Genomic DNA, 27,913 nt, shown 5'->3' with positions numbered 1-27,913 from the left:
TTCTCTAATCTTAGTTATCGGCTGTACTTTGGGCTTTACTCATCATAATGAGAACCCATTGCATTCAGTGTGCATACATCTTGCAACGTAATTTCATCTACCTTAGCTAATGGGCCTCCTTAGCCTCAGTATTGTAAGTATTGATTGATTAAAAGTTGGTGATAATAACACTTACTCTATGAATTTTGTCATATTTAAAGAATTTTGACAATAATCACAATAAAACATCATCACAGGCCTCTGGCCATACTTTTTTAAATCTCTCTCTCTCTCTCTCTCTCTGTCTCTCCCTCTTTAAATCTCCATTTGTCATAAAGTATAAACCTTCATCACTGGTCCTCTATCCTGCTGCCTTATATCAGAATTCTGCTTGGATAATATTAAAATTAACACATTTAAAGATTGATCAAGAGGAGCTGCTGAACATTTAGTTGGGTACATAAATTTGCAGCTTGAGAGAAAGATACAGTATAGAGTCAACCTATAGACTGTTTCTTTGGACAAGCTCTCACTGTGTAGCCCAGGCCAGCCCCGAGTCCCATGTTCCTTCAGCATGCTAGGATTTACACGAGTGTGCCTCTAAATCAGGCCGACAGTTGGCTATTGACTATCCTTTACCAGATCTAGTCTTCATGCAACCCACAGTTTTCTGTCATTCTCTAGGGCAATAAACGCTGCCACCATCTATCTAGCTGTTCCAGCTGAGGAGTCAGGGGTCAGTGGTCCTCCTGGAACTTATCAGAGAAGATTGGCTGTAGTTTGTTGTAGTTTACACTGTCCTTTATGGCTGGTGCTAGGAGGCAGATATGCCCCCAGAACGGCATATCTCCCATTCTGGTCAGCCAGTCATCTATGCTTGGTACCAGGGCAATCGAGATCTGAGATGCAACTCACATGTGAATGTAGATTTTGAGGGACGACAAAGTGTAATCACCCTGAATCCGTTTCCTTCTCACTTCTTCCTGTAAGCTCAACTGGTAGTGCCAAACAAATCAATTTTCTCGCTGTGAAAGCTGTGTAACAGGGCTGCTAAGATGGTTCAGTGGGTAAAGGGGCTTGTTGCCAAACCAGACAGCCTGTATTTATTCCTTCAGGCCTACATGGTGAAAAAAGAGAACTAACTCCTGCACATTGTCCTGTTACCACACACACACACATACACACACACACACACACACACACGAATAAAATGTAATAATTTTTCTGTGTACATAAAAGGACCTAAGCATTGTATGACTTGAGACTAATGCCCTTTAAGAAATGCAGAAACAGTTTATTTATCTAAAAACCCTACACATTTGACATTGTCTTCCAGTTCATATGTTCATTACCTCCCCATTTTATCCTGATGATGTTTTCAAAAGCTAACATTTATGTTGGATTCGTGTCCCATATTTCTGACAATAAGAGTTGACACAATTCATTTAAATGACTTTAATCATGGTATCTATATACTTTTTGAATAATTATTACAAATACTATTGTCCAGCAACCTCCTTCCTGGGCGCTGGTAAAGTCAGTTACACATGCAAAGCCCTGCTGAGTTGTGTTTGCTGCCAGAGGCTTACTATGGAGTGTAGAGGGACCCGGACAGGACTTCCAAAGAGGGGCCTTCCATTAAGTCGTCTCGTGTGCCACCTAAGGATGTCAGAAAGGCAAAAGCCACTATCATACATTTCTGTTGACAATAATTTTTGACATTTAAATGTAAATAGTTGGTAAAGATATAACTCTTAATTCATTTTTAAAGTTTTTTTTTTAAAGGAAATTAGCCTTAAGTTCCATGTCAGAACTTCCTTAGAGAATATAATTTATAGCCTGTCCATGAAGTGATGATGACTCCTAGGAAAGCGCTTGGGTAATTCGGACGGACTTTGTAGAGGGTTTAAAAGTGCTGGGACTCCCCCAGTAGCTGTCTGAAAACCATGGAGATAGGGCTCAGTTATGAGCCCTGGCTGATCTTCCAGAGGAGATGGGTTTGTATTAGAGCACCCACATGCCTCATAACCATCTGCGACTACAGGTCCTGAGGACCTCCTCTGGCTTCTGTGAACTCCAGCCACACACGGTGCACAGATATGCATGCAGGCAAAACAAACACCCAGTCACACACAATTATAAATAAGTAAATACATAAACAAATAAGCACACAACAAACAAGCAAAAACCACAAACACAACCGAAACATGTCACCCGCATTCCAGGCATTCATTTGTTGTGGTGTCATTTATTTTTCCTGCTTGTCTCTTTCTGAAAGAGCATCGATGAATTGGACCAGTGAGATGGCTCAGCAGATAGAGTGCTTGCCACACGAGCTGATCATGTGAGTTTGCCTGTCTGGTGCTCTGCCCAGCACATCAGCAAGCTCCTCCGGGTAGGATCTGGAGAGAGGGCAGGTGAGTGACAGATGACTGAAAAGGAGGAGGTGGGTGAGAACATGTCTGGCCTCAGGGCTATTGTTGGGGAGATACTTTCATGAAGAAAGGCCACGACATGACAATTCCTGTAAACATCTCAAGTGTTGGGCCTGTTCAGAAAGGTTGCTGCTACCCCATGGCTCTGTGTGCCTCAGCCTGGAGATCAGGTCATTGGAAAAGAAGAAGGATTCTACCTTGTGGTAACTGAGAACATGAGGGTACTGTATCTTCTGTACCTCAGTCCTCTTTATGGTATAGGAAAAGGCAATTCCTACTTTTTGAGGTGTCAGAACAGGTGATAGCCTTTGCATGGCTTTATATCCAGTAGATTTTAAACAGATATTAACCACCACAGGCCTTTGAGTCAAGTTGAAGGTTTGAAATTTGTACAATTGAGGCTTAAAATATCAGGACCCAAATATAATTAAGAAACACTGAGTCTCTTACAACTTATACTCTAAAGCAAGTATTGGTTTTGGTTGTTTTATAATATTAGCTTCAGAATGTAGCTTTCAGCTTCTTACCTTTTCATATAACATTTCATATTGTGGCATGGTGATAGATTTAATTCTCTGGTTGATACAACCCAGAATCAACTGGGAAGAATCCCCATGAGGGATTGTCTATAATGGGTTGGTCTATGGACATGTCTATGAGGGAATTCTCTTGTTACTTGATGTTGGAAGACCCAGATTAGTGTGGGGAACACCATTCCTGAGGCAGAGGGTCATGAACTGTGAAGAGTGAGGAAACTGAGCCAAGCACAAGCATGCACATATGCAGCCTTCCTCTGTTGACTGTGGCTATGATGTGACGAGCTGTCTTAAGCTCTTGTGGCCTCAGCTTCTCTGCTATGATGGCCTATAACTTAGAATTGTGATCTTAAATCCTTTCTCTCCTAAGTTGCTTTTTGTCCGAATATTTTATTACAGTAAGAGCAGTGAAAATAGGACAGGAGTTGAGGCTGGGATCATCATATTAAAAAACTAACCATACAGCAGCAGGAATTCTCTCAAGCAATTCATGGCTGCTCCATCCTGAACCAGTGCAGGTAACTAGTAGCCAAGAAACAAAAAGTGTTCCTTCTAAGGTCCTTTTGCTAGTAAGGCAATCCCTTCACCTGGTCTCCAAGGACTTCCTTAGAACTCTTTCATGATGGTCCTAGAGGCTTGTTAAGAAGGCTTTCCAAAGGCTTCTTTGATAATGACAAGTGGCAGGCACAGCCATGTTAGCATGTTATAAACAGTTCCAGAGGACAAAAGACGCTGCACGCTGCACTTTATTTTTCTTTAGACAGACATGGGGAGTTTAATGGCAATGTAACGTTTTCCAACAACACAAACCAAGTGCCAGTATATTTAATGGTAGCCAACTTGAGACTTACTTTACCTTAACTATGCAAAGTACACTTATATATATTTTTGTATGTACAGTGCTGTAAGGATCAGCCACACCTAAAAGTATCAACCTTAAAAGCAGCCATGGATAAAAGTATGAAAATCTTGATAACAAAGCTTTCAATACAAAAAACCACTTATTTGTACATTACTTTATTTAAAAAATAACCCCAATATAACTGAAGCCAAAGCAAACTTTAGTTGAAAACTTAAGAAGATATTATAATAAACAACCCCCCCCCCCAAAGGAAAGTGTCTCTTAAAGGAGCCTGAATACGCCATCAGTCCTTCAGATATTATCTTGGAGGGAAGAACTTAAAGATGTGAGCCAGCTGGAGGGCCCAAGTGGGAAGGTGCAGGCATTTTGGCATAGCCACGTGGCACAGTAACATTCCCAGGATTCCTGATGAGCTGGCTTTTCCATCTTCCATGACTTGTTTTGTCTCCTGTTCTGAAGTAGGGGCACAAAACACTGGCTTTAGGCTCTTTTTCTTGGATATCCATGATGAGACGCTAAGGTACCATGTGTCCTTCACCTGCTTTTCTTTGTGCCGGATGAGATGCACAACACAGAGGTGTCTGTGGAGGCCTGGAGGGTTCCCTGGGTAAGGTTAAGGGACGGCTACAATCGTTTACCTAAACCACTCTCACTGTTTTACTTAATTCAATCTTACCTATTTTTTTTTCTACACTGTGTATAATAAACATTGAGAAACAGATGTCTTTACCAACTGGAAGGTTGTTGTTTAAATATCCCGTTGGTTAAAATGTCAAACTTACTGCTTAAACACTCATTAGCCATAACCAACTTGAAACATATGCTATTGTATGAAGCCAGACTTTGAACTCTGTTAGTGTCCCTGGAATCTAAATGTACCATAGAGTTTACTTGCAAAAAGCCTTCAGAGGAACATAACATTGAGCCCCAAAAGAGTCCCTCATTACCCACAGTTCTGCTTTTGCTAAAGACCTTCATACCCTGGTCCAATGTGGAGAATGTTGTACTCATTTAAGATTCTTCCTCTCTCCCGCCTCATAACAAATGTCCTTTGTCCCTATACTAATGGCATAGAAAAATCCCTGAAAGATCCAAATTGGGCAACAATACAGATCTGATTAGAGCCTTCATGGGCCTGACAATGTAGAATTGTATTTCTTAAAAAGTGTGTAACCATATTTGTCTGAGCTGCAATAGACACCATAGAATAAGATCAGAATAGAACTGTAGCAGCTCCCTCATTTCCATAGGCTGGCTTATATTTCAACCCTTTCCTGTATTTTTTCCTGATAGGGTAAGGCGCACATTTCTGACCATAGGTGATAAGGAAGTATAAAGACACCACCACCTTGAAAGCACAGTTAGAGTTGAGGCTCACATTTATGAGTTGTTTTAGCCTAGGTTTGATTACAAATACAGACTATTCCCAATTCTGCCTATGCTATTATTAAGTGTGGAAGCTAGGCATGTGGCTAATGAACCCACTACTGACATTCAGTCCTGATTATGTAACCCTTCTGAGTTTATAAGCACTTTGTAAACCCTGCTTCCCCTTCCCCGCCCCCCCCCCCCAGACACAGTGAGGCTTTTAGATGTAATAAATAAAAGTATATGCCAGTGAAAAAAATGTGTGTATGAATGAAGGCCACACCCGAACATGCAGAGACAAGCAAGCCGGGCAAGATGGAGGGTTTTCTTTGAATGACATGAACGTGCCTCCTTAACTGTGGCTGTTGTAGAAATCTCAAACCTGCACACATGGTCAGCCCCTAAGAAATCCCTGGGGATGAACGTCTCCATTTTTTTTTTTTTTTTTTAATCTCGCTTTCAGATTGCCAGGGTGAGCAGCAGAGCCCTGGGAGGAGCTGGGGTGCTCTTCCCCTCGTCAGCTGTCTCTAATGCCTTTGACTGACGCAGAGAAGATTCCAAAGCTTATGGAGGAGTTGAAATTCGGGTGTGAAACCCTTCTTAATATGAAATGCATGGGAACAGCTCTCTGTTGCCTGACTGTAAAATAATAGAGACTGTTTTTTAAAGAGGAGGAAGAAAAAGGTTAGTCAAGGCTTCTATATACACTCTTTGCACCTAACATGTTTTTAACAAGAAAAACGAACAATCGACTACTCTTAGAGCAAGTGCTGCCACAATACTGTCCAGTTCTGGGTCCAGTGACTGGGCGAATTTGCCATTCAAATCAGAAACAGAATCCCACACCTGAAGGAATCCTATGACCTTCTTCTTCTCCTTCTTCTTCTTCTTCTTCTTCTTCTTCTTCTTCTTCTTCTTCTTCTTCTTCTTCTTCTTCTTCTTCTTCTTCCTCTTCCTCTTCCTCTTCCTCTTCCTCATATATATATATATACATTTTTTCAAATACTCTACAAATCCCAGTTTGAACAATAACAACAAAAACAAAAGAGAAACAGGTTTTATATTTAAATTGTCTATGTTCTTCATCGTTACTTCTAAAAGCAGCTTGAAGGAGCCCGCCACTTGGCGCTTACTGCAAACTGACTCCATTGCAACGATCTTGGCGGGATAGCAGCACAGGGTTTGTTATTCCATATTCATCACGTGGAGAATGTAAACCTTTCATAGGATAACATTTTGCTTAAAAGTTACAATAACTTGAAAAGTTCTGCTCATACTGTTCTCTGAAACCTACTGGGAGGTCTGGCTATCCTGCTCTTGCAGGCTCAGGGGAGGGGGGCAAGAGGGCTCCTGATGCATCTACACCGGAACAGGCCACACAAAGCAACTCTCTGAAGGCCCAACCACCATAGCCAGATTCTAACCCTTTGCCTTGTTTCCCATCTGGATTTCCAACAGAATGAACCTCATGGGTTTATCCAAACATGCATGTAATCCTAAGTAACTTGAGTTAAATGCTGAATCGTCGGGGGACAATTAAACCTTGAAGAAACAAGGTCAAATGAACAACAGCTATATCTATCACAATAAGCAATCCCGTGGGGTGGGGTGGGGTGTATCCAGGTAGAAAAGTGAGTTCAAGCAACACAGCTGAGGGGGCAATGAAACCCAGGTTCTCTCAGCCCCCCTCATCTCTTTCAGGCTTTCCCCACGTTTTCAGAAATGCTTTTGAGGAATCAAGAGACAAATATCTCAAATGGAAAAATGATCTTTTTTGTTTGTGTTACTAACAAAAATTCTGGAGGTCGAAACTAAATACAATTTTTAAAAAAATGCTGAGATGCATGTATTCTTTTTGAAAGCAGCTTTTGAAATATCAACCACAGTAATAAACATTGAATGTTACATTCCAAAGTTAATACAGATGAATGGTATAGAGTGTGATAATGCCACGAAGTTACTCCACAAATGTCTCCATGCTAATTCTAAACTTGGGAAGAAGTGTTTCCCCTTTCATTAGCTGGATATTTTACTTCTTTTCTTATTCCTCTATAAATTTCCTTTTTTTTTTTTTTTTTGGCTCCAGGATGTATGGGTAATCTCCACATTCCATACATACCTGAAACCTTTTATTCCCTCTGTCAGGTTTTCAAATAAAACCAAACTACAACAAGATGATGTTTACATGTAATTCCATAGACGTGGGTCATTGAATCCTTGAACCTTGCTTCAGTGCTTCCTTAGGATTTATGACCCTCCCCAAGGTAACTTAAAGCCCTGCCTTAAACGTGACAGACCACTGCTAACAGGTGCTTATGGCTGCCTGGAGGGCCACAGGCTTTTTTGTGTGGGGGGTGTTGTCCCTGCCCTCACCACGCCCTCTGGCAAGACAAGCACTGAGCCTGCTTTCTCTTCTCTGCAGGAGCAAGTGTCTTAGGAAAGGTATCTCTCCCACTCCAGAAAAAGCAGGCCTGCCTGAAGGGTGTGAGGGGAGCAGGCCCCAGTCAGCGAGTCTCACTATTGCTCCGTCTTACTGTGCAAGTCTGAGCTCTGCTGGCTTCCAGACATTCAGAGACCAACTGCTCTGTTCTGAGCCCGTGTGTAAGCTGGTGAGGGCCACGCTTGGCCAGGCTGAGGCCTTGTGGCCGAGCTGCAGGGAGGTTCTGCAGATGATGGTCTCCTGAAAGCAGGCACTTGTAGCCGCCCGAAGCTCTGGGTGACCCCATTCTTCCTGACGATGAAGAAGTCACCACACGTCCACTTCCTCAAATCCAGAAGCCTCTATTTCCTACTCAGACAGATGAGTATTGGAGGAAGGATGGGTGTATCCAAAATATATGAATATCTACAATCAGGGCTTAAGGTACTGGATGATACTGTATAAACTGCTAAAACGCTTCTCGGCACAATTGGTAGCTTAAAAAAATAATTTCCTGTGGTTTAAGGGCATTTTCCCATCACTGTCCTTCAGTGGGGAAGTCTCAGCGGGTACCAAGTCCATCTGAAGTTCCCAGCCTTTGTCCTCTGGCTGGGTATGTACCATGGGAGTCACACATACAAAGTCCCCTCTCCAGTTCAAGGAAGACCAGACTTCCTAGGAGGCACCTGCCTCCTCCAGTTCCCCAGCCCCCAGGGCCAGTGAATATAGATCTCACTGAAGCCTTCTCCACAGATCCCAGCAGCCAGACAACCGGCTTCCCCAGCAGTTAGGGTCCGGTGCCATTTGCTCTTTTGATGCTGGGCCAGTCCGGTCAATACGGAAAACAGATTTGTGTCCATAGGCACAGGCCAGCAGCTGGAGCCACCATGGTTCTCGGCAATTCCTGGTAGGGTCTTCAAAGCCTGGAGTTTCAGTGGAGCTGTCTTAAATAAATAAATCATTTTTTCTCCTAAATAATGTAAAAAATAAATGATATTTCCCTTTGGCAGTAAATAGCTGATTCGACTGTTTGCCTGAATGTGTGTGCCTGTGTGTGCCTGTGTGTGTGTGTGTGTGTGTGTGTGTGTGTGTGTGTTTGTGTGTGTGTGTGTGTGTGTTCTGCTTTTATAAAAAGATCACACCTTTGTTTCATGGTACATAGTTGATAATGCATATTATCTCTACTGCTTTAGTGAACCTTTTGCATATTTGCATATTTGTTTGGGGCAGGTCCATGGATCTCACTTGTGGCCCAGGTAGGCACCCAGAGTGATGCAGGCCCCCACTAGGGCCAGGCTGAGCAGGGTCTTCAGGGACAGCCAGGAGAGATCAAACAGAGGCCGCATGCTGGGACCATAGAGTTCCACAAAGGCGTCCTGCAGAGGGGACAGAAAGAAGGACAAAGAAAGAACATTAGCCACCATTAGTTCAGAAGGCCTCCCCACCATCAGGACAGAGGCTGGGCACAGCTTCCTCATCGTGCCAGATGACCTCCGATGTGAGAGGGAAATGCAAAACGACTCTTTGCAGGCAACGGTTTGGGAAGCAGCTGCTCACGTGCCAGGAGCTCTGAGACTGGGCCATATATCACATGCCAAACTAGAGGCTCTTATTGTACAAAGCTCCGTGAGAACAGGGACACCTCAACTAAACAGTAAAGAAGGCGATGGACAGAGAGGTGTGGACAGAAAGGTGTTCAGCAGAAGCCAGTCAGGAGAGACGTCAGGGAAAATCGGTAGTTTTGCTTTTTTTTTTTTTTTTTTTTTTTGCTAGCATGGCCATTCATAAAATAAATAAACGAACAAATAAATAAATAAATAAATAAATAAATAAATAAATAAATAAATAAAGCATGGGCCAGGCAGTGATGCCTACACGCTTTCATTGTGTGCTTGCTGTATCCTAGGGACTGCACTAAATTAAATGTTTAACATACATTATCTTCTTTCTTCTTCCCACCAATCTTACAAAGTCGTTTTGGTTCTTCCTGTCCAGAAGATGAAAATCTCGCTTGCCTGTTGTAACAGGGACTGTCAGTCATGGGGCAGTTGTGAGGGTTGTGAGAAGGGCTTGGCGTAACGGCCAAGATTACAGGCTGCTGTTCTGATGACGTCTACCTAGCACACTCTAAGAGCTTACTGAGTAAGGGGTAGTATAAGCTTCTGAGACTCACAGAGGTGAAGGAATGTGTTCGGTAAGTGGGAGATGCAGGATTTGAACCCGGATCCAATGCCCTTCACTCTGCCTTCCGAGGTGCTGGGATTCTGGCTGTGTGCCACGGCACCTAGATTTGCACACAATTCTGGGAATGAAAAGCAGATCCTTTGCTTACACAGTAAGCGTTCTACCAGCGGAGCCACTTCCTCAGCCCTCACATTGTTTTGAATCCGACCTGCTTTACCCATGTGCTTATGAACCCTTCTGTATGTAACGGCCCCTGAGGGGCCGGAAGACATCTTACAGGAGAGGCTAAAGGCATGACTAGGAGAGCTGTTCACACTATTAGACATATATTTACATGGCTATTTTTCATGACTGCATAGTATTCTGTACCAGGCTTTATAAACAACAATATATATTTAGTGTTTCACACTTTAGGAATTATAAGCAATATCATGATACATCTTTGTACATAAGGTGTTTAGCCATTCATTTTTTAAAAGAGTAAGTTCCTAGAATCCTGTTGATGATGCACTGAGGTTGTTACCAGTAATTATGAAGGGATTGTGTGGAACTGTCCTTGCCACCTCATAGCGGCCTTCTGACCAATGTCACTGTTTGCAAATTGGCTATGGTTTAGAGTGGTCTACAACATGAAGGACCACCTTGTGCCCCTGGGATGTCTGAAAATATTGGGTCCTTATTATTTGGGGCAAATGAGCTACTGGCATCTAATGGGTAGCTAGCAGGGTGTCAAATCCTGAAAGGCATGCTCAGCCTCTATTAGAGAGAACAACTCCCATCCAAACACCAGTGCACAAAGGCTGAGAAGTTCTACTGTGCCGGATACTCTTAGACGAACAAGCAGCCAAGGTGAATATTAATAATGGTGGCCCACCTGTGCAATGAGTTGCTGGCCCCAAGCAAATGCTGGATCTCTCTGGAGGGGCTAGATTAACTTTTGCCAGGAGGGGGCGCAAATGATTTCTTTTTATATAGTTATTGTTGGGGGAAATTTATATGTCTAAAATTGAGTTCCAGAAAAAGACAGCAAAGGGCACAAATGAAATACATGCACAGTACCCTCAGTCGCAGCTTAGGTCCGCCCTGACAATTCCTGAAGAAGCAGCCTTCCTTGTGCACGAGAGTGGACCACCTGACCAGCGGACGTTAGAAGAAAGACAGCTGCCGTGTCCAACGGGCCTCTCCTATCTCATCAATAGCCTTGGGTGTTACGAGTCCCTAAAGGGCCAGCCAAAGATTCCCTAGCTCTTCAGGGCACCTTTGATCCTGGGCTGTCTGTAATTCTGCTTTTCATTGAGAGTGGTCAGGCTGCTCCTTGAATTCCTGTAGTTTTCTGTGGCAAAATCTCAAACAAATTAACCCACCGGTCACGTGACATTCCTGGTCTTACAGCCATCCTGAGAAAGTGGTAGAAGCAGAGATAATTCTGGGGTTGGGGAAGGTAGTTTCTTCCCAGGTTGCCTGGTGCATAGTGCTAGGGGACTGAAACAATGTCTCCCCCAGACCCCTCTCTTCCTGGAGTTGGGTAATCCTTTCACCCCTTCTTCTCATCAACAGCTTCAGACAGCATCCCAAGGACCATCTCCCAAGCGCACCGTACAGAAAAACGGTCTTCTGAGAGTAAGGTGAGCTAAATTAGTATCTCCTGACCCAAAGAGTGGGGGTTGGGCTTTGCAGCCCCAGGGGTCTGGAGAGGCCTCTGAACTTACAGAAGGATCAGGGTGACCCCTCGGTTCTGAAAACCTATTAGTTTGTGGCCTTAAGGAAATTGCCTAACCCTGAACCTTATTTATCTTGTCCACTGTTGTACAATCGGTGGCCATGAAGAGTAACCTCTGTTCCTTCAGTTCATCGTCAGTGTGGACCAGAGGGGGAACAAACACGGGAACAGCAGTGTGTCCTGTTGTCGGCCCTCATCTCGGCCTTTGCGAGCTCTGCAGCAGCCCCACCTCGCTGTGTGGCAATGCACACTTGCTCCCGCATGGAGGCTACTGTGCAGCTCCCGACAGGCCAGCTTTAGCCCTGAACACAGACGTGAAGTAGCAATGCCCGCTTGTGCTGTGTACATTACTAGTCATCGGACTGTAGGACAGGATGGCGCTGAATCATCTAACCCCTGCAGACTGCACGAGGCCCCTAAGCCCTACCCTCTGTAATCCCAACATGCGTGGGGACCCTGTGGGCTCAGAACTGAGCCTCTGATGAGGTTTTCTAGAGAGAATCTTGCTTTCTCAAACATCCTGATCAGGGAGATTTCTGAAGTCTATTGGAACAGCCTGACACTATTTAAGTCTGAAAGCCATTTTTAAAATGCACATTTGCTCCTTGTATGTATTAAGAACAAAGGGGCTGGAGAGGTGGCTCAGTGGCTAAGAACATACACTGCTCTTGCAGAGGACCCAGTTCAGCTCCCAGCACTCAGGCTGGGCAGTTACAGCTGCCTGCAAATCCGGCTCCAGCGGACCAATGCCTATGGCCTCTGTGGGGACTGGTACTCATATACACACCCCCAAAACCAGATACACATAATTTAAGATAAAATTAAAATTTTCTTGTTTTTTTTTTTTTAAAGGCCACAAAGATAGGAAGGAAAATCTAGACCTTTGACACAGGATGCCCAATGATTGCAGGGTCCCTACTCATGTCAAGGCTGACAAAGCTTCCTCGCTGCATCTGCAGGAACCAGGGATGCTCAGAGGCTCCAGGAGAGGTCTTTCTGCCCTCATCTGGTCTCCACCTCATAGAAGGAGATAAAGCCCCAGGCTGGCTCTTCACACTTTTCACACTGTGAGGCACAGTTTAGTCTGTGCTCACCCAGGGTGACCCGTAGGGCAAAGAATCCAACTGAGAGCCAGAACGGACAGCGACAGACAGGCCAGCACTCAGCTACAAGTGTCCCATTGCTCTACACTGCACCTCGGGGTAGCTGTCAGCCTGTCTCTGGAGCCCATTCTCAAGTCTCTTTCATACACCCCTCCCTGGATGCTGCTTACCCTCCACATTTTCCTTCCCTCGCTCAGAATCTTCTATGAGACATCACTTAGGCTAAGAGAAAATAAAACTAGAGAATCGCAAACTGAGCTGGTTGGCAAAAAATGGATGAGATTTAAATAGTATCAAGGGCCAGAAAGGGTGTGGCTGGGATGGCTGGGGCTGGGCATTCTAAGAAGCCTTGTAAAGGCTGTGATCCCAGGAAAGGGTGAATGAAGAAACTCCTGGAGTCTGGGAATGATTTTGAAAGGACTAAAACGAACAAACAAACAAACCAAAAAATCAAAAAACAAAAAATGAAAAACCAAAAACAACAACAACAAAACGTTATCTTTTCCTTAGCAATTCTACTTATAGTCCTTTATCTTGAAAATTTAACGAAGCCAACAGGCTGTGTTTAATAGGAGGACCCCAAAATAATTTAAATGCCTGGAAATATGATCAGCACGCCCATATAATGAGTCTACAAAGTGGAAATCCACCTTAAAACATACTAGCATATCATAACAACCACCTCCACACTCGTGTGTGTGTGTGTGTGTGTGTGTGTGTGTATGCGGACGCATACATGCTCATACACACATATGCTTTTTCCCCTGAGGTTCTGCTCTGGTCTACAACTCACAGCTTCCAAATAATCCCTGACCCTTTGTCTGATACCCTCTTGCTCCCCACGACCGCCCCAAGCAGCACCCCGTTTCCCATGGGGCTATTTCCTCCCAGCAGCTGATGCCAACTTTTTGAGCAACCTGGGACCAATGGGCACAAACTACCAAAAGAGCTTGCCTGGGGCCACTGTCTCCACTGTCTTGGCATATAAATGTTCTGATGATTTTCTCCCAATGTCCGTGTGACTCTCCATCTACCCTAACTGGCATCTTCTCTCATTCCCCTTCCAGACAAGCTGCCAACCCCCTCTTGGGTTCTCTTTCCACCTTCACTTCACCATAGTCTTGGTTGTTTCCTCCTCCCCCTCTGAGGCCACTTATGGCAGTCCTACCTGATGTGTGGCTGATGGCCAGCATGCTTGTCACAGTACATGAGGGTCTTGACCATTGCAAATCATCCATGTTCCATGCTCTTTGGGGCCCCTCTCTTCAGGGAGGTTTCCCTGCTGTACCCTCCTCCTCTCATGGTCCAGTTATGAACTTGACACCCCTGGCTTCTGCCCAGATCACTGTCAGTCCCCTTTCCTGTTCCCACCTTGAATACCATCCCTGTGATGAAGTCTCTGAAGTCATTATATACATTCCTATTCTTATTTAAGCTGTCAGATTCCAGGTGCATTCTTGTGGGTGTTGTATGTGCATGTTCATATGGGTGTGCAGGTACGCATTCACATACACACACACACATACACAAATGAAAGCCAGGCGTTAACGTTGGGTGTCTTCTTCAGTTGCTTTCTGTCTTACGTTTTGAGACACACTGAACATAAAATCCAACAGTTAGGCTCCGCTGGATGACTGGTGAGCTCCAGGAACCCTCCTGTCTCCCTCGTGATGGGATTGCAGATGCTTCATGTCATCCTTGGTTTTACGTGGGTGCTGGTGTGGTTCAAATATAGGCCCTCAGGCGTGCGCAGTGAGCACTTCGTCAGCCGCGTCTTCTCTTTAACCCTCCAGTCGCATTCTAATATAGTTCTGCCCCTCTTCCTGCTGTCATGGCGCACATACCACCGAGCTGAAAGCATTCCACTGTTAGCTTGGGTTCCCACGCTTATAGTATCTGACTGCTTGCCCTGCGTCAAGGGAGACCTGTCATGTCTCACCCACACTGGAAAGACACGATTACAAAATGCTCTCTACAAGTAAATGCACTACACTCTATGACATTGCATCTAGGTGTTAGTGTCTGTTACATAAACAAAGAAGATGACCAAGGTCAAGGACTATGTCAGGCAGACACAAGGAAGATGGGTGGTTCTGAATTGTAGGTGCTTCTAAGGAGATATAAGGCTCATTCCAAGCATCATCTGTTTGCTGATATTAAACTGCTGGGCCCAAGAGGATGCCAGCAGAGAAGAAGGTAAGAGCGGCATTGAGCACAACCCATCAGTTAAGCCCGGAAGCACTCCCTGTGGACAAGGAAGCCGTGATTGTCTTGACACCAGGCTTGGCTCCGAGCAAAAGCAGAAGCATGCACTCGCAAGGAAGTGAGGGCTTTTTTTTCTACCTGAGTGAAGCAGCTGGGGAGGAAGTGACTCCATTTCCCCCTTATCGTTTGGCTGGGCAGGATTTCCTCTGCAGCCTCGTTGTGCTAAATGGGCCCTTAGGGTTCCCTCTGCAGAAAAGGCTAGCTTTGTCAGTGGCACACTTGATCTGTTCCCTGTGCCTTGGATTCTGAGCCTTCCTTAGTCTTCAAAAATAGGGAAAATTTTTGAAGGAAGGTTGAAGGGAAAAGGGAAGGGAAAAATAACCTGTGAACATCTAACTGAAGGCCACACAGCTGCCTGGCCTCTGGGTGGGAGAGGGACACACTGGCGAGGCATGGGAAGTGACATTCATTCCTCAGGGTCTCCATCGCCCAGTCAAAGCAGCTCAATCTTGGAGAGACGCTGGGCCCAGAGGGCAGGGCTCTTTGAAGCACAGGCCAAAGACATACATACAACGAAACCTAATCTAAGCATCATTTGGTTGTAACTAGAAACCTGTTGGACGAATGACAGGAGATGAGAAGCCCAAATACAACAAAAATAAAACTTGCTTGCCTGCAGTGGGTTGGGCCTGGGAAGTTTGGGATGTATTTTGTTATGAAAATTTAGCTCGGATGCAAATGAGGTAGTGGGTCTCAGGAGCCAACAAGGGTGTGCCATGAGAAACATGAAGGCAGGCTGCTTCATTTCTTGAGCAGAACAGTTTGAAAGTGATATACAAAGGAGTCTGTGATGTACTAGAGATCATACAGCCAGAAGGCTGGTCAAAGGGTATCAGGTGAAAGGGTACTCGGCCATATCCAGTTGCTACGCTCCGGTATGGATATGGCCCTAGCAGGAACTCGATGGGGTTCCTTGGCCCACTGAGCACTTGACCTGCCCGGCTGACGTCTGATCAGGACAGAAGCAGAGATACAAGCTTCTGGTAAGCACGGGCTGTGCAAATCCTGCAGGGAGGGCTGCCCATCCTGCCCGTCCTTCTGTGGCTCAGGTCCCTCCTGCACAGGGAGGCATGGTCAGCCCCATACTTCAGGAGACGAATATGGGAATGGGTATAGGTTGACAGCTATGCTCTTTCATTTACCAGGTTCATAACAAAAGAGACTGAAGCCTTGATCAGTACCCAGACCTGGCACCTCATCTTCAGCTTGCTTGTTCATTTAGTCACCGAAACAAACATGATTTTGTGGGGAGCACTGAGGAGCCTTTACATTTGACCTGTCACTATTGTGTAATTTCTTGGTAATATTGTTAAAAACTCACAGTAGCTTTAGTGGGCACGGGTTTTCTCAGTCCATTATAACCATTTGGTGTATATAGGCACCCTGACCTGCAGGGCCCTGGCCAGGAAGGAAGACACTTGCTGTGAGGCACTCCCTTATAGAGCATGCTGGTATCAGCTTGCTTTCTTGTAATTGTACTAAATTACCTGCCTTTACGAGACGACGGGTTTATTTTGACTCGTGATTTGAGGATGCTGTCCACCATGTTGGGAAGGCAAGGCTGCAGAAGTGTGAAGCTGCCTGCTGACTCAGGGCAGGGCAGGAAGTGGGCTGGGTTAGAACCCTGGAGGCCCACCCCTACTCCTGATAACACCCACCTCTTAGAGGTCCTACCACCTCCCCACACAGCATCACCCACTGTGGACCAAGGGCTCAAACAGATGAATTTGTGGGGTCTATTTTACATTTAAGCCAGAAAAGTCTTTTTTTCAGGGTGGAGGAGACTCACCTGCCCTGGCCCCAGGAACCTGCCTCCTATAGCTTTGCTCTGTAAGAGTTTCTCTGCTCCACTTTTCCCTTTCCACTTTCTCCTTTTGGCCAGAGCCTTTCTTGGTGCACAGTCACTTCCAGCTTTGGATTGACAACATGTTATTATTTGGGTGAGAATATCAGTTTATGTTATGGTATTATTTAAGAAAGTACAATGAGCAAAAATCTGTCTACAATTAGGTAATAAAAAGATAGCCAGCCAATCTGAAAAATCAGCAAAGAATTTGAATGGACACCCTGCTCCATGATACTGATGTGATCAGTAAGTACATGAAAATACACTGTCGGTGAAGTTGTAGAGTATTGGAGCCTCAACATGATGGTGTAGCCACAGTAGAAAGCAGTTTGATGGTCCTTTAAATCGTTACTTTGAGCTACTGCATGAATTGAATCGACAACAGTTTAACTCCTAGTATTTAACGAATATAAATGAAAACATATGCTCATATAAACTACTGTACATGAACATTCTTATCAGCATCATTTGCAGGAGCCAGAGAGTTGAAAGAATCCAACTATTTATTTGCTAACTGGTAACAGTTAGCAAATAAAATGTGGTATACCTCATAGTGGAATATTATTTATCCATAAAAGGAATGAGACAGTGAAATGTACTACAGGCTGGGTGAACGTTGAAACAAAATCTAGATGAGAGAAGCCTGGTATAAGAGTTCAAATGCAGTACAATTCTACTTATACGAATTGGCCTGAATAGGTAGATTTCAGAGACAGAAGTCAGACGAATGGTTGCCAGGAGTTGGGGAGACAGGCAATTATGCACAGAAGGCCTTTTAGATCAATAAAGTTCTGGAATTAGTGGTGATAGTTGTAAACCCTTTTGAACATTCTAAAAAAAAAAACCAATGAATTTTTCATAGTAAGTGGAATTTCATGGTATATGAACTATATTTTAAAAACATATGCCTGAGGGGGAGGACTAACAATCTTATACCACATGGAATCAGACAGAGTGTCTGGTTCGGTCGCTCTGCTCACAGGGGATGCGGACTGGGGAGGTGAGACTCCTTTGGTTAGGAACGTCTCCTCCGCCATGGTTATTCTTTAAAAACAAACTGTGGTAAGATGGGCTGGCAGGCTTGTTCTGGGTGAGGATCCTGGCCGGCTGAGCATTCATTCCCCACGACAAGTGAGAGAGAGGCTCACATTCTTGCTGGCCTTGCGTTTCCTTCCTCTGCAAACTGTTGCACCATCTGGTCTTGCACTGTCATGGTCTTGTTCTGTTTCTTGTGCATCCTTGGCTTGGGATGTGCTAGTGCGTGTCAGGATATATATTAACATAACTGTTGAAGGTGGCTACCTCCAGATCCCTGTCAGAGTGTTCCATCTCAAGCGCACTTTGCTTCTATAGGTGTCTTCTGGCCTCAAAGCTCCCTAGGCTCAGGCCCCATTGCTGGGCCTCTGAACTGTGCCCCTCTCCCCACTAGCACGAGAAAAGGTACTAGGCCTCTAGTGTTTCTCTGTGCCTCCAATCTCTCTGCCTTTTTAAGCATGAACCAGCTATTTGCCCCAGAAGTCCTTCCAGCCTCTCCACGTCTCTCCACAGTGCCTATCGTATCATTGTTTTGTCTTCAAGAGACAGGGTCTTACTTTGTTGCCTGGGTTGGTCTCCAGTCAGGTCTCAGTGGTTCTTCCACCTCAGCATGCCAGTGGCTATGACCACAGGCATTCACTGTTATGCCTGGCCTGCCTTCGTGCCAATTTTAATTAGTCCTGAGAAGCCAGTGTGCCTCAGATTGGAAGAAAAGTGTGAAGCTCCGCTTTGCTGGGGGCCGGATGGGACTCTCCACGCCTCCCATGCAGTTAGCATGTAGACAGAGCTGCCACTGTCACTCTTGGGACCTGAGACTGCTGTGGGGTCACTTACTTCCTTGTCTCTTGTCATCATCCCGCCTGCCCCAGCGTGCGTCCCACCGTGCCTGCCGTGTGGCCTGCGAATGTGTGGCATGGCCCAGCGTGTCACAGCAAGAGTTAATTCATGAAAACATGCCAAAAATGGGAACTGAAAGCACATGCTTATTAAGTTCTGCAGCTTGGCCTAATCGCTGTCATCAGTACCCTGCTGCTGGAGTTTGGAGGGGGGTGGGGAGAGGGGTTCTTCATTGATTAAACAGGGAGGACCAGAGTTGGGAGCCAAATGTTTGATTTCTCACATGTTTAAATCAGCAAGTGTTGACTGAGGCTGATGGGAGGAGGGAGAAAGAACCTACATTCCCAAGTAGGGATTTGCTGAAAATGAGTTCAACCCCGGAGTGGGGTATGTTGGAGTAAGGAGCTCAAAAGAGAAGATATTCCTGCAGGTGACATTTGCTGCTTCTAGCCATGCCTGGTCCAGCAAGTGCTTTTTGACACTGGGCATCTTTTCTGGAAGTTCCATGCTTTATTCCCTCCAGAGCACTTTCCTGGGAGACTTGCATGAACTCAAGCATCTGCCGAAGACCGGCTGTGGCCTCCACAGGGTGGGTTCTTCCTACTGTTTTTGGTCTGGAACAAATAAGGCCCACACTCTACCTCAAGCTCACAGCCTACTAATATCCACCCCAAAGCACCCCCAAGATAGAACCAGTCTCAGCTTGTTCCTAGCCCCCCACGTAGCAGCCCAGGGAACCGTTCATTCTGCGGCAGTCAAAATGGTTGAGATGGTCCTTGGAGCAGCCCATAGGAGAGGATTTCTATCCACACTGTCAATCCAAGCATCAGTGAAGGAAGGGTGACTTCATCTGTCTCAGGCAGGGGTTGATACATGATGGTGAACACAGTGTGTTCCATGTGGGTGCGTGCAGGAAAATCTGCTTTCGTTTTGTAGTTTATGATTTAGCTCAGTTCACCTGGAAAGACTCAGCGTGAATAAAACCAGATGCATTTCAAGGCACACTGGCTGGCTCTTTGACAAGCCTCTTCCTTCCTCAGATGGTCTTCCTGAGTGCAGAAAGGACAACCCACTCTGTCTCAAGGAAAACGCAGAGTCTGTGTCGCTGACAACAGCTGTTAGTAATGGAGCATGTGAATGCTGAGCAGGGTCAAGGCTGGCGATCTGGACTCAGGCTCATTAACACAGGGATGAGATATGCTGGGGTAGCTGCTTACCGAGAGGGTCTCCTTCAGTGTGCGTTCTGTTGCCAGAACTAGATGGCCATATATGGAGAAGGGGAGAGAGGGATGGAGGAAAAGAGGTAGGGGGAGAGAGGTGGATGGAGGGGGCCTGAAATCTCTTTTATCAGCAGAACCTCCAGGGCACACTGATAGCTGGCTGACCAGAGGCCACTGACATAAGACCACTCTCCTAAGTGAATCTGATGCAGGCAAGTCAGGAAACCACACAGGTACACCCACTGTCCAGAGCATACCAGTGTTTTGACGATAGGTATTTTAAGTGAGAAGTGACCTTGGGTCCTTTACTTCCAAGGTAACTGTTTCTATCATCTTGTAGCTTGTATCATGAAGCCTGCCAGGCAATGCCTGCAGAAGATCTGCATGTATTTGCTGACTGGACTAAGAACGGGAGTTGAATCAAGTCTCTGGGCTCACGTGCACTGGCGACTCCTCAGTCAGAGCTGAAAGTTCTTGAACTGGATTGGCAATGTCGGTGGTCAACACCCGAATCTCTACTTGTGACTTTCCACTAATCCCATCTACTGAAATCACAATGCCGGACTGCAAAAGGAGTAGCCATTGAAGCAATTGTCACTAAACTTCTTTGTGCACGGGACTGTATTAGTACTTTAGGAGAAGCCAGTGACCACGGCTTTGTATGACAACGAGCCACACAACAGTGCTACACCCATTACACAGAAGCACTCCAAAAATGCCAGCTCAAGAGAGCTTCTTCCCTAAGTGCATAAGAAGGTCACGTTTGGGTCGGTGAAGGTATGACTGGGGACACTGGGTCTAGCAAACTGTTATTTTCACCAAGGAACACCTTGGCTAATTTTGAATCCATGTGCAATATACTTTTCATAAAACAAAACAAAACAGTGCAAACTTTGTAAGTTCCTATTTCACAGAGGCTTTTCTCAGGAGAGAGGCCCTGGTTCTCCTCCCTTTGATTTCTCTTTGGAATCTAAGTCAGGCAACCCAAAGGGACTCAGAAAGTGTCTACTTCTGGCCAGACACTAAATCGCAGATGCAGAGTGAGAACTACTGCGCCAGGCCCCAAAGCTTTATAAACAACACGAGAGACACGAGACTACCTCGGAAAGGTTCCTGGACTTGGCCCAAGTTACAGTGAGATTTGAATCTAAGGCCACAGGTGCTTCTTTAAGTACACTTTGCTTCTCTTCTTGGAGGTAAAAAATATGTACAAGACCCAGTCCTTGGGGAGACACATGACAAATAAAGCCGTGAAACAAGGTGCTCACAACTGACAAAAGAAGACAGAGTAAATGCATTGAGAGGTTTTAAGGTGAGCTGGGTAGGGGTGTGCAGGAGGTTAAGGACCCAAACCCCGAGGATTTCAAAGAGAGCTGGGTAAATAGTTTAGTGCTAGCTTTGCCTAGCATGCTAGAGGCCCTGGGTTCAATCCCCAATACTAAAGGCAAAACCATTCAAGTAGAGAAAGCTGAGGAAGTTGAGGGCATGGAATTAAGTTGGGAGGTTGGGACCATGCCGAGCAGGTCCCAAAGACAGCCAGCTGGTGTATGCAGGGAAGGATGAGTCAGTCCTCGAGGCTACATTATCAGAAAAAGAACCCTGTGACCACGGGAAACCACAAGTCATGAGGCCTCCCATGCAGGCTGCAGAACTGGATCCCACGGGAATGTGTGTGGTGCGCTCCGGGCTCCTCTGAGTCTGTTGCCTGGCCCTGTTGGCTGATCCATGTGTCACCTCGTCACCTCAGGGGTGTTTACACTGATAGCGACTCCAATCCCAAAGGAGGGAATTCTTTCCATGTAATTCAGGGAAAGCCCTCCTGTTACAGAGCTGCTTTATAGGGAAATCTGGAATGTGAAGGAGATCAACATTTCCCTGAGTCACAAAAAACAAGTCCCACCTGAGGCTTGTCTAGAATAGTAAAACAGCTGGCCCAAGAGCCTCTGAAGTGACAACTGGACTTTATTCCTTTCTGGGGATCTGTTCTTCGGAATCAAAAGGAATTGTGTCCACGGTGTGAGCGAACACTGTAGGGTCCAAGGGAGCTGTGTTGAGGGCTGCTTAGCCACAGTCCTGACTCACTCCCGGTCGAAGGGCCTGTAACCCAGCCAGAAGCCTTCCTTCTGTAAATGTAGCCCCCAGATGAGGAAGTCTGCTCTGCTTAGATACTATTTTGTATTTTTCATTAGTTCACAATGACCTGTAAATCCTAAGACCCAAGGCACACAGCCTTTCACAAGACCCTGTCAGTGCTCATGGATCAGTCCTTGGGTTTGTTTCTAGAAGCCTGGACTTTTGTGGAGCCGAGCTGTGATTCAAGCGGTAAAACCTAACAAGCCATTTCTGGGGTCCCATGTGTGGGAGGGCATGTTTAGCACAAGGTCTCTAATGCCCCCAATTGAGGAGAAGAATTAGGAAGCTGAGTTTGGGGCCAGCACATATTGGTAAGTGACAGTGGTCATGGGTCCCACTCTCTCTCTGCACGGAGGGCCTCAACCCCCTACCCCATGGGCTATTCCTGACCCAACAGCAAGGTTTGAGGGACACCAATGAGGCTGGATGAAAAGACCCAAGTGGGCCCTCTGAGGCCTCCCAACTTGGCCTTTCCAGGCTCTACCAGCACTCAGGTGGGGCAGCTCTTTTATACCCCTGTCTCTCCCTCCTGAGTTGCTGGCTGCGTTTTGCCTTGTTTTGCCATCCCTGCTTGACTCCAAAGGTTTGTCTTTCCATTTTGATTGTCTCACCTATTTTCTATTTAGACCTGCTCCGATGTTAGCAAGTAGCAATTCTGCACGTCTCACTCATTTAGAAGAGTAAAACAATGGCTACTCGGAATGATTAAGATCTCTTTAGACCCAAGAACTGCCGAGTCCTACCTTCCTGTGGCTTCAGCCCTCTACTGGATAAGAGGACCCTGGCAGTGGGTACTGATACAGAACTTGGCTGTGCTTGATGCCTCCCACTCCTGACAGCCCAGAAAATGGTGCCATGTAAAGCATGTAGTGCTAAGCATCATGGGTACCATCTGATACCGGAAGTCTGACATGATGTGAGCCTGCTATCCAGGTTCGGTCTGCCAGAGGCTTATTCTCCAACTGCCTCCAGCCCCAACAGAGTTACTTATCGGTACCGTAATTAATGAGAGGGATTTGCGTTGGATAAAGGAGAGTAACAAGAAAGGGCCAAATCTCATGCCTTTTTTTTTTTTTGACGTGTTGTGTTTTCTTTCCTGCTACATTCTTGAAATTGTAAATCTTATAATTTTATATGCTTTTCATCTCTTTTTGAACCTGCAGCACCATTTAAATGTCTTTGGAGGTAATTCTAACATCCTGAAATACTTGGGGAATGGATGTATGCGTGCGTGCATTCATGCATGTGTGTGTTTGTGTGTGTGTGTGTGTGTGTGTGTGTGTGTGTGTGGGTGTGTGTATGTGTGTGTGATAAGGAGGAAGGTTCTGAATGATAGTTTCAAACCCCTCCTCGAGGCATAAGTCCTCAGCTGATGATGACAGGTTTAACCAAGTATGTTTCACTAACTTGTCATGTCGTTTGAAAAGGTAATTATTTTCCTAAAAGTTATTCTAAATTAAAAAAAATTAAATTCCCTGCTATCATGTCTGTATTGTATGTTCCTGAGAAAACAAGAAATCCAAGGCTTTATTGTCTGCAAGAAGAGCATTCTCTTTCAACTTTTGGTTAATCAATTAATTTTTTGTTTTATTTATTATTTTTTTTTTTTGCGACAGTTTAGCTATATATTCCTGGACTGGCAGCAGTGTGCCTCAGCCTCCTGACTAGACTACAGGTTTGAGCCACCACACCACCTCTCAAAGACATGACTTTATACTATGCTGTACGCCTGGATTGGCAGTTCTTTAAACTATCCCAGGAGATGACTCTATATGCCAACCTGATGTCCCTTGGTATCCTGCATTCCAGAGAGAGAAAAGCCATTGATCTGACTGGAGACCACTGCTTTCTCAGCTCCTATAAAGACACTGATGATCCATTCTAGGGGGCTATAACTTCAAAGGACCGGACATTAGACTCTCTGGCAGGGCTGTCAGGGTCCCACCTAACCTACTTCTATGTATGGCTGTGTAGGCCCCGGTTCAAATGGAACCACACTGAGGTGAGCGCATGAAAAACGAAAGGAGCCTTCTCTTGATGTGTCCTACCTGACAGATGTAAGCTTTTTCCTGGTGACTTCTGATTGCAAGTCACTCCATCAACCTGAGCTGCCGTCTGGATCCCTCATCCTCATGCAGTAGAAGTGGACATTTTCAGGATACACATAGGGTCCTTTTATGGTCTTAAGGAAGGTTGTCCTTAAGCCACTAGAGTACTCTGTTCTCCTGAAACCTTACACGGGTGGGTTTTCTTATTCCCGTGCCTGCTTGTGCCACCTTAGACACGGTAGAGCACAGTCCATCAGTTGTCTTCTGGTTACCAGACTGTGAGGCCAGTTGCCTTTTCAAGCTTCAAAAGATTGTTGAACTGAGTTTTTTCCCCCATTTTCAATAACTCAAAACTGTCTGGGATCCATTACATCAACCTTGGCAAGGAGGTAGAGCAAGCATTTCAGGCTCCCCTCGTTTGGAACAAAAAAGAGGATGATCCACACACACCCCTTTCCATTTTTATTAAGACAGTACTTTTTTTCCCCTCCTCTTAGCTGGCTAATGTATACTTTTAGCATTCTAGGCAAAAGTGTCTGTGATATGAAAGTCATAACATAAGAAAATAAAAAAGAAATGCAATTACAGAAGACAAAAAAAAAAAAAAACTATCATTTTTAGTGTGAAATGCCCAGAGGAAAATTTAATTTGAAAAATTATCAGCACCACATAAATGAAATGAAAATATAAGAAAAGACTTGTTATTTTAGAAATTAATTTGTTCCTTAATCTTCCTGGACTTCCATCCTAATTCTTATTTATTTATTTATTTGTTTGTTTGTTTATTTATTTATTTATTTATTTTTTTAGGTAGGGTCTCACTATGTAGCCCTGACTGGCCTAGAGCTCACTCTATGCACCACAATGGCCTGAAATTCCCAAAGATCTGCCTAAGTCTGTATCTTCAGTTCTGGGACTAAAGGCATGCTCCACCGTATCTAACTTCCTGGTTTTCCCTGGCCCAAATAGGCATTTGGCACTAGACAAGGAGAAAACCCTGCAATGATGCTATGCTATCCTACTAAGTGGCAGCACTTTCCAGGCCTCACGCCTGCTGCCTGGAACACAGGACTCCAAAATGACCATTAAGTTAAAAGTGAACCAAAGGTGAACCATAAACTTCTCCCTCACTGGGTTTAGAGGTGTTTGCTAAAAATAGAAACTGATGTATGCCCTGCTGTAACTTGATAAAGTTTGGTCGGCCATATCAGCAGAGTAGCCTTCATATAACCTACCACTGTGGTTTTGCCCATTTCACAGATGGACAAGAATATGTCTTTCCCAGAGATGTGTGCTAATAGAAAACCCAGAACTGAACTCGAAGCCTTGTCTCTGTCCTAAAAGTCTGTATCACATGGCCTCCCTAAACACAATTTCCAGATAAACGGGTTTGTTTGGAGCCAAGGTATTGTAAACGCCTTGGATACAGAGCAGGTATTATAAACAAACCCCTCGAATGCAGAGGTGCCCCGTTACTTGTGACATCTCTTTGTTTGAGAAGTTCAAATTACGGGAAAAGAAAGCTCTCTTCTATTCCAAATGTTGGGTGAAACTGCAGAATTTACACTTGCTTTTGTCATTCTTCTGGCCCACTTTCAAGTCATCTGCCACCTCGACCCATGTGGAAAGGAGCTGGAATCATTTATATGATAACAATGAGAGTCCAAACAACAGCATATTAATAAATCAGCCTTCTCTTAAAAGCCTTTTCTTGATGGGATCTCCAATTTTCCTTTCAGGCATAAAAAAAAAAATCACAGTTATGATCATGACCTGGCAAGGGTGGAGGGTGAGGAGGGAGGGAAATGTGACTAGCCTGACTTGTAACTCCCAGCCTTTTATCTAGGCCCTCTTTGGAACCCAGCCCAAGGCCTAACTGCATGGCTGTCTGTGGAAAGGGCTCCCTTCACATCAGGATTTCAGCCTCAGGGAGAGAAGTTTCCTGTATGCAGGTACAGTCGACCCTGCATGCTTGGGTCAGCCTGAAGGGGAGAGAAATGGAGATCTGAGCTTGCTCTTTGCTGTAGACAGGGCCCACATCAAGAGCTGCTCTCAGAAAGAACTTTGCTCTCATGTTCCAGTGCATCTTGTGGACTGGGATGTGGAGGGGAAAAAAAAGGAAAAAGTTTAAAAAGGAAGAAAATAAAAGAAATGGCTATGTATCCAGTAAGGCCCAAAACAGAAAACTTAATTTTCTGCCCATTGGACAGTTTGATCATGTTTTCCCTTTTATTGCAATGCCTATCTTTGTTGTTTTATTCATTATGTCTCAAGGTTTGCCATTTTCTCCTCTTAGCCTTTTTTTTTTAATTTTGTTTTTGTTTTCCTTTCACTAATTTCTGGAGTTAGATTCCTCCCTAGCCCATGAAACCATCACTACTGTGCCTTCATGCCTTCTCTTTGCCCCACTCCCAGGTTTGCCATGACTTCTAGAACCAGACTCCTGCTCAGCCTTCTAGTGACCGACCCTCTGCTGGACCCTCGTCCCCCACAGTCTCCATGTGAGGCTGTGGACCTGGGTCAGCAGGATGACTCAGGAGGTAAAGGTACTGGTTGTCAAACCTTGTGACCTGAGTTTGATCCTTGGGACCCATGTGATGGAAGGAGAGAACTGACTAGTACAAGTTGTCCTCTCAACTCCACAAATGCACTGTGGCCCATGAACAACACCCCCACCCCAGCACCCCCCCACACACACGTAAGTAGATGTAGTTTTTAAGAAAGGAATGAAGCTTAGGGAGCACGTTTTTAAAAAGTGCTTCTGGGAAAGAGTGTAACTCCAAATGTGGCCTGTCAGAAGAGCTGCGAGGTGAGGGTTGGGAGGGTCACTGGCTCATCCAGCAGACACTCGGTAATGCTTGCCCTTTTCTTTCCAGTTTGACAGGCGACACTCCAAGTTCACTAGCCATACACACAGGCTGCTTTTCCTCCTGACTACACGGAGCTCCCACTGCAGTTTCCATAAATTACTTCTTCAGTCATCTGGGTTTCTTCTTCTGCAGTGCAATTGGGGCATTCCCTGCTTGTCTTTCATCTCTTTAATTGCCAAGAAGGCTTTTCCCCAGGCTTGTACATTTTCTATAAATGAGCCACATAGATTAGTCAAATTAAATTGTCTAGATTTCCCCCCAAAACTCCCATCCCTATACTGATGGGGAGTATGTAGTCCTAAGTTCCCCTCATCTCCACCTTCCCACACCATCCGGTCTCCACCAACTAATACTCATACCAGCAGCATCTGATGGGTGTGGCTTACATAGGTCACCGGGGGAGAAACACGTCCACTCTCCCTCTGGTGAGAGACTAGGATGTGTGAAGTCAGGAGGGTAAGGTAAAGGAGACCATCCCTGCCACGCAAGGGTTGCAGACACGCGGCCGTAAGGGCTGGGAGAAAGCCTAGGCCGTTCAAGCAAGGGAGGTTTGTGGAGGAGCAGGGGTACCTGGATGCACAGGGAATGCTAATGGCCTGGCCTGACATTTGGGTTTCCAAACAAATTCTCATGGAAAAGATAATTGAAACGAAAGTTGGCACTTATTAAATTTCTGTCAGTCCACCCCAATTTCTCATGGTTCCTAGTCATGCAGATACATGCTAATTTCCTTGGCAGTCCCAGATAAAGCTCTTAATGTGATTTGAGTCCCTTGGAGATTAGCACTATTATAAATATAAACGTTCAAACACAAGCAACTTGTAACCAAATGCCCACTAAACACTGGCTTTCTGTTTGACAGAGGCTTTCAGTAATGCACTGAGTCCTCGGGTAAGTTCTAGAAAAGGGCTAAATGGACTCACTGGCTAATGTCAAGGGAGGGTTCCTTCCCACAGAAGGCAGCCAACCTGGTTGTGCTCATGTATGGAGTCTACAGAAGTCACCCGGGGCAGTTGGGAAGGCAATCAGAAAAACTAATTCAGAACTTCAAGC

General features: G+C 45.2%; 1 protein-coding gene across 1 annotated transcript in view; it reads right to left on the bottom strand.

Annotated features, from left to right (window-relative positions):
* Positions 1-5,401: 5,401 nt before the first annotated feature.
* Bcl2 (BCL2 apoptosis regulator) overlaps positions 5,402-27,913 on the bottom strand; it is a 166,992-nt gene continuing 144,480 nt past the window's right edge. The window contains exon 2 of the mRNA XM_055601272.1: positions 5,402-8,975. Coding sequence (XP_055457247.1) covers positions 8,841-8,975 — 135 coding nt within the window. The 3' untranslated portion in view covers positions 5,402-8,840. The remainder of the gene's footprint in view (positions 8,976-27,913) is intronic.

Source organism: Psammomys obesus, unplaced genomic scaffold, assembly GCF_907164565.1.
Source record: "Psammomys obesus unplaced genomic scaffold, mPsaObe1.curated_primary_1811, whole genome shotgun sequence".
NCBI classification, from domain to species: domain Eukaryota; kingdom Metazoa; phylum Chordata; class Mammalia; order Rodentia; family Muridae; genus Psammomys; species Psammomys obesus.
This window is presented reverse-complemented; position numbering and strand designations above follow the sequence as displayed.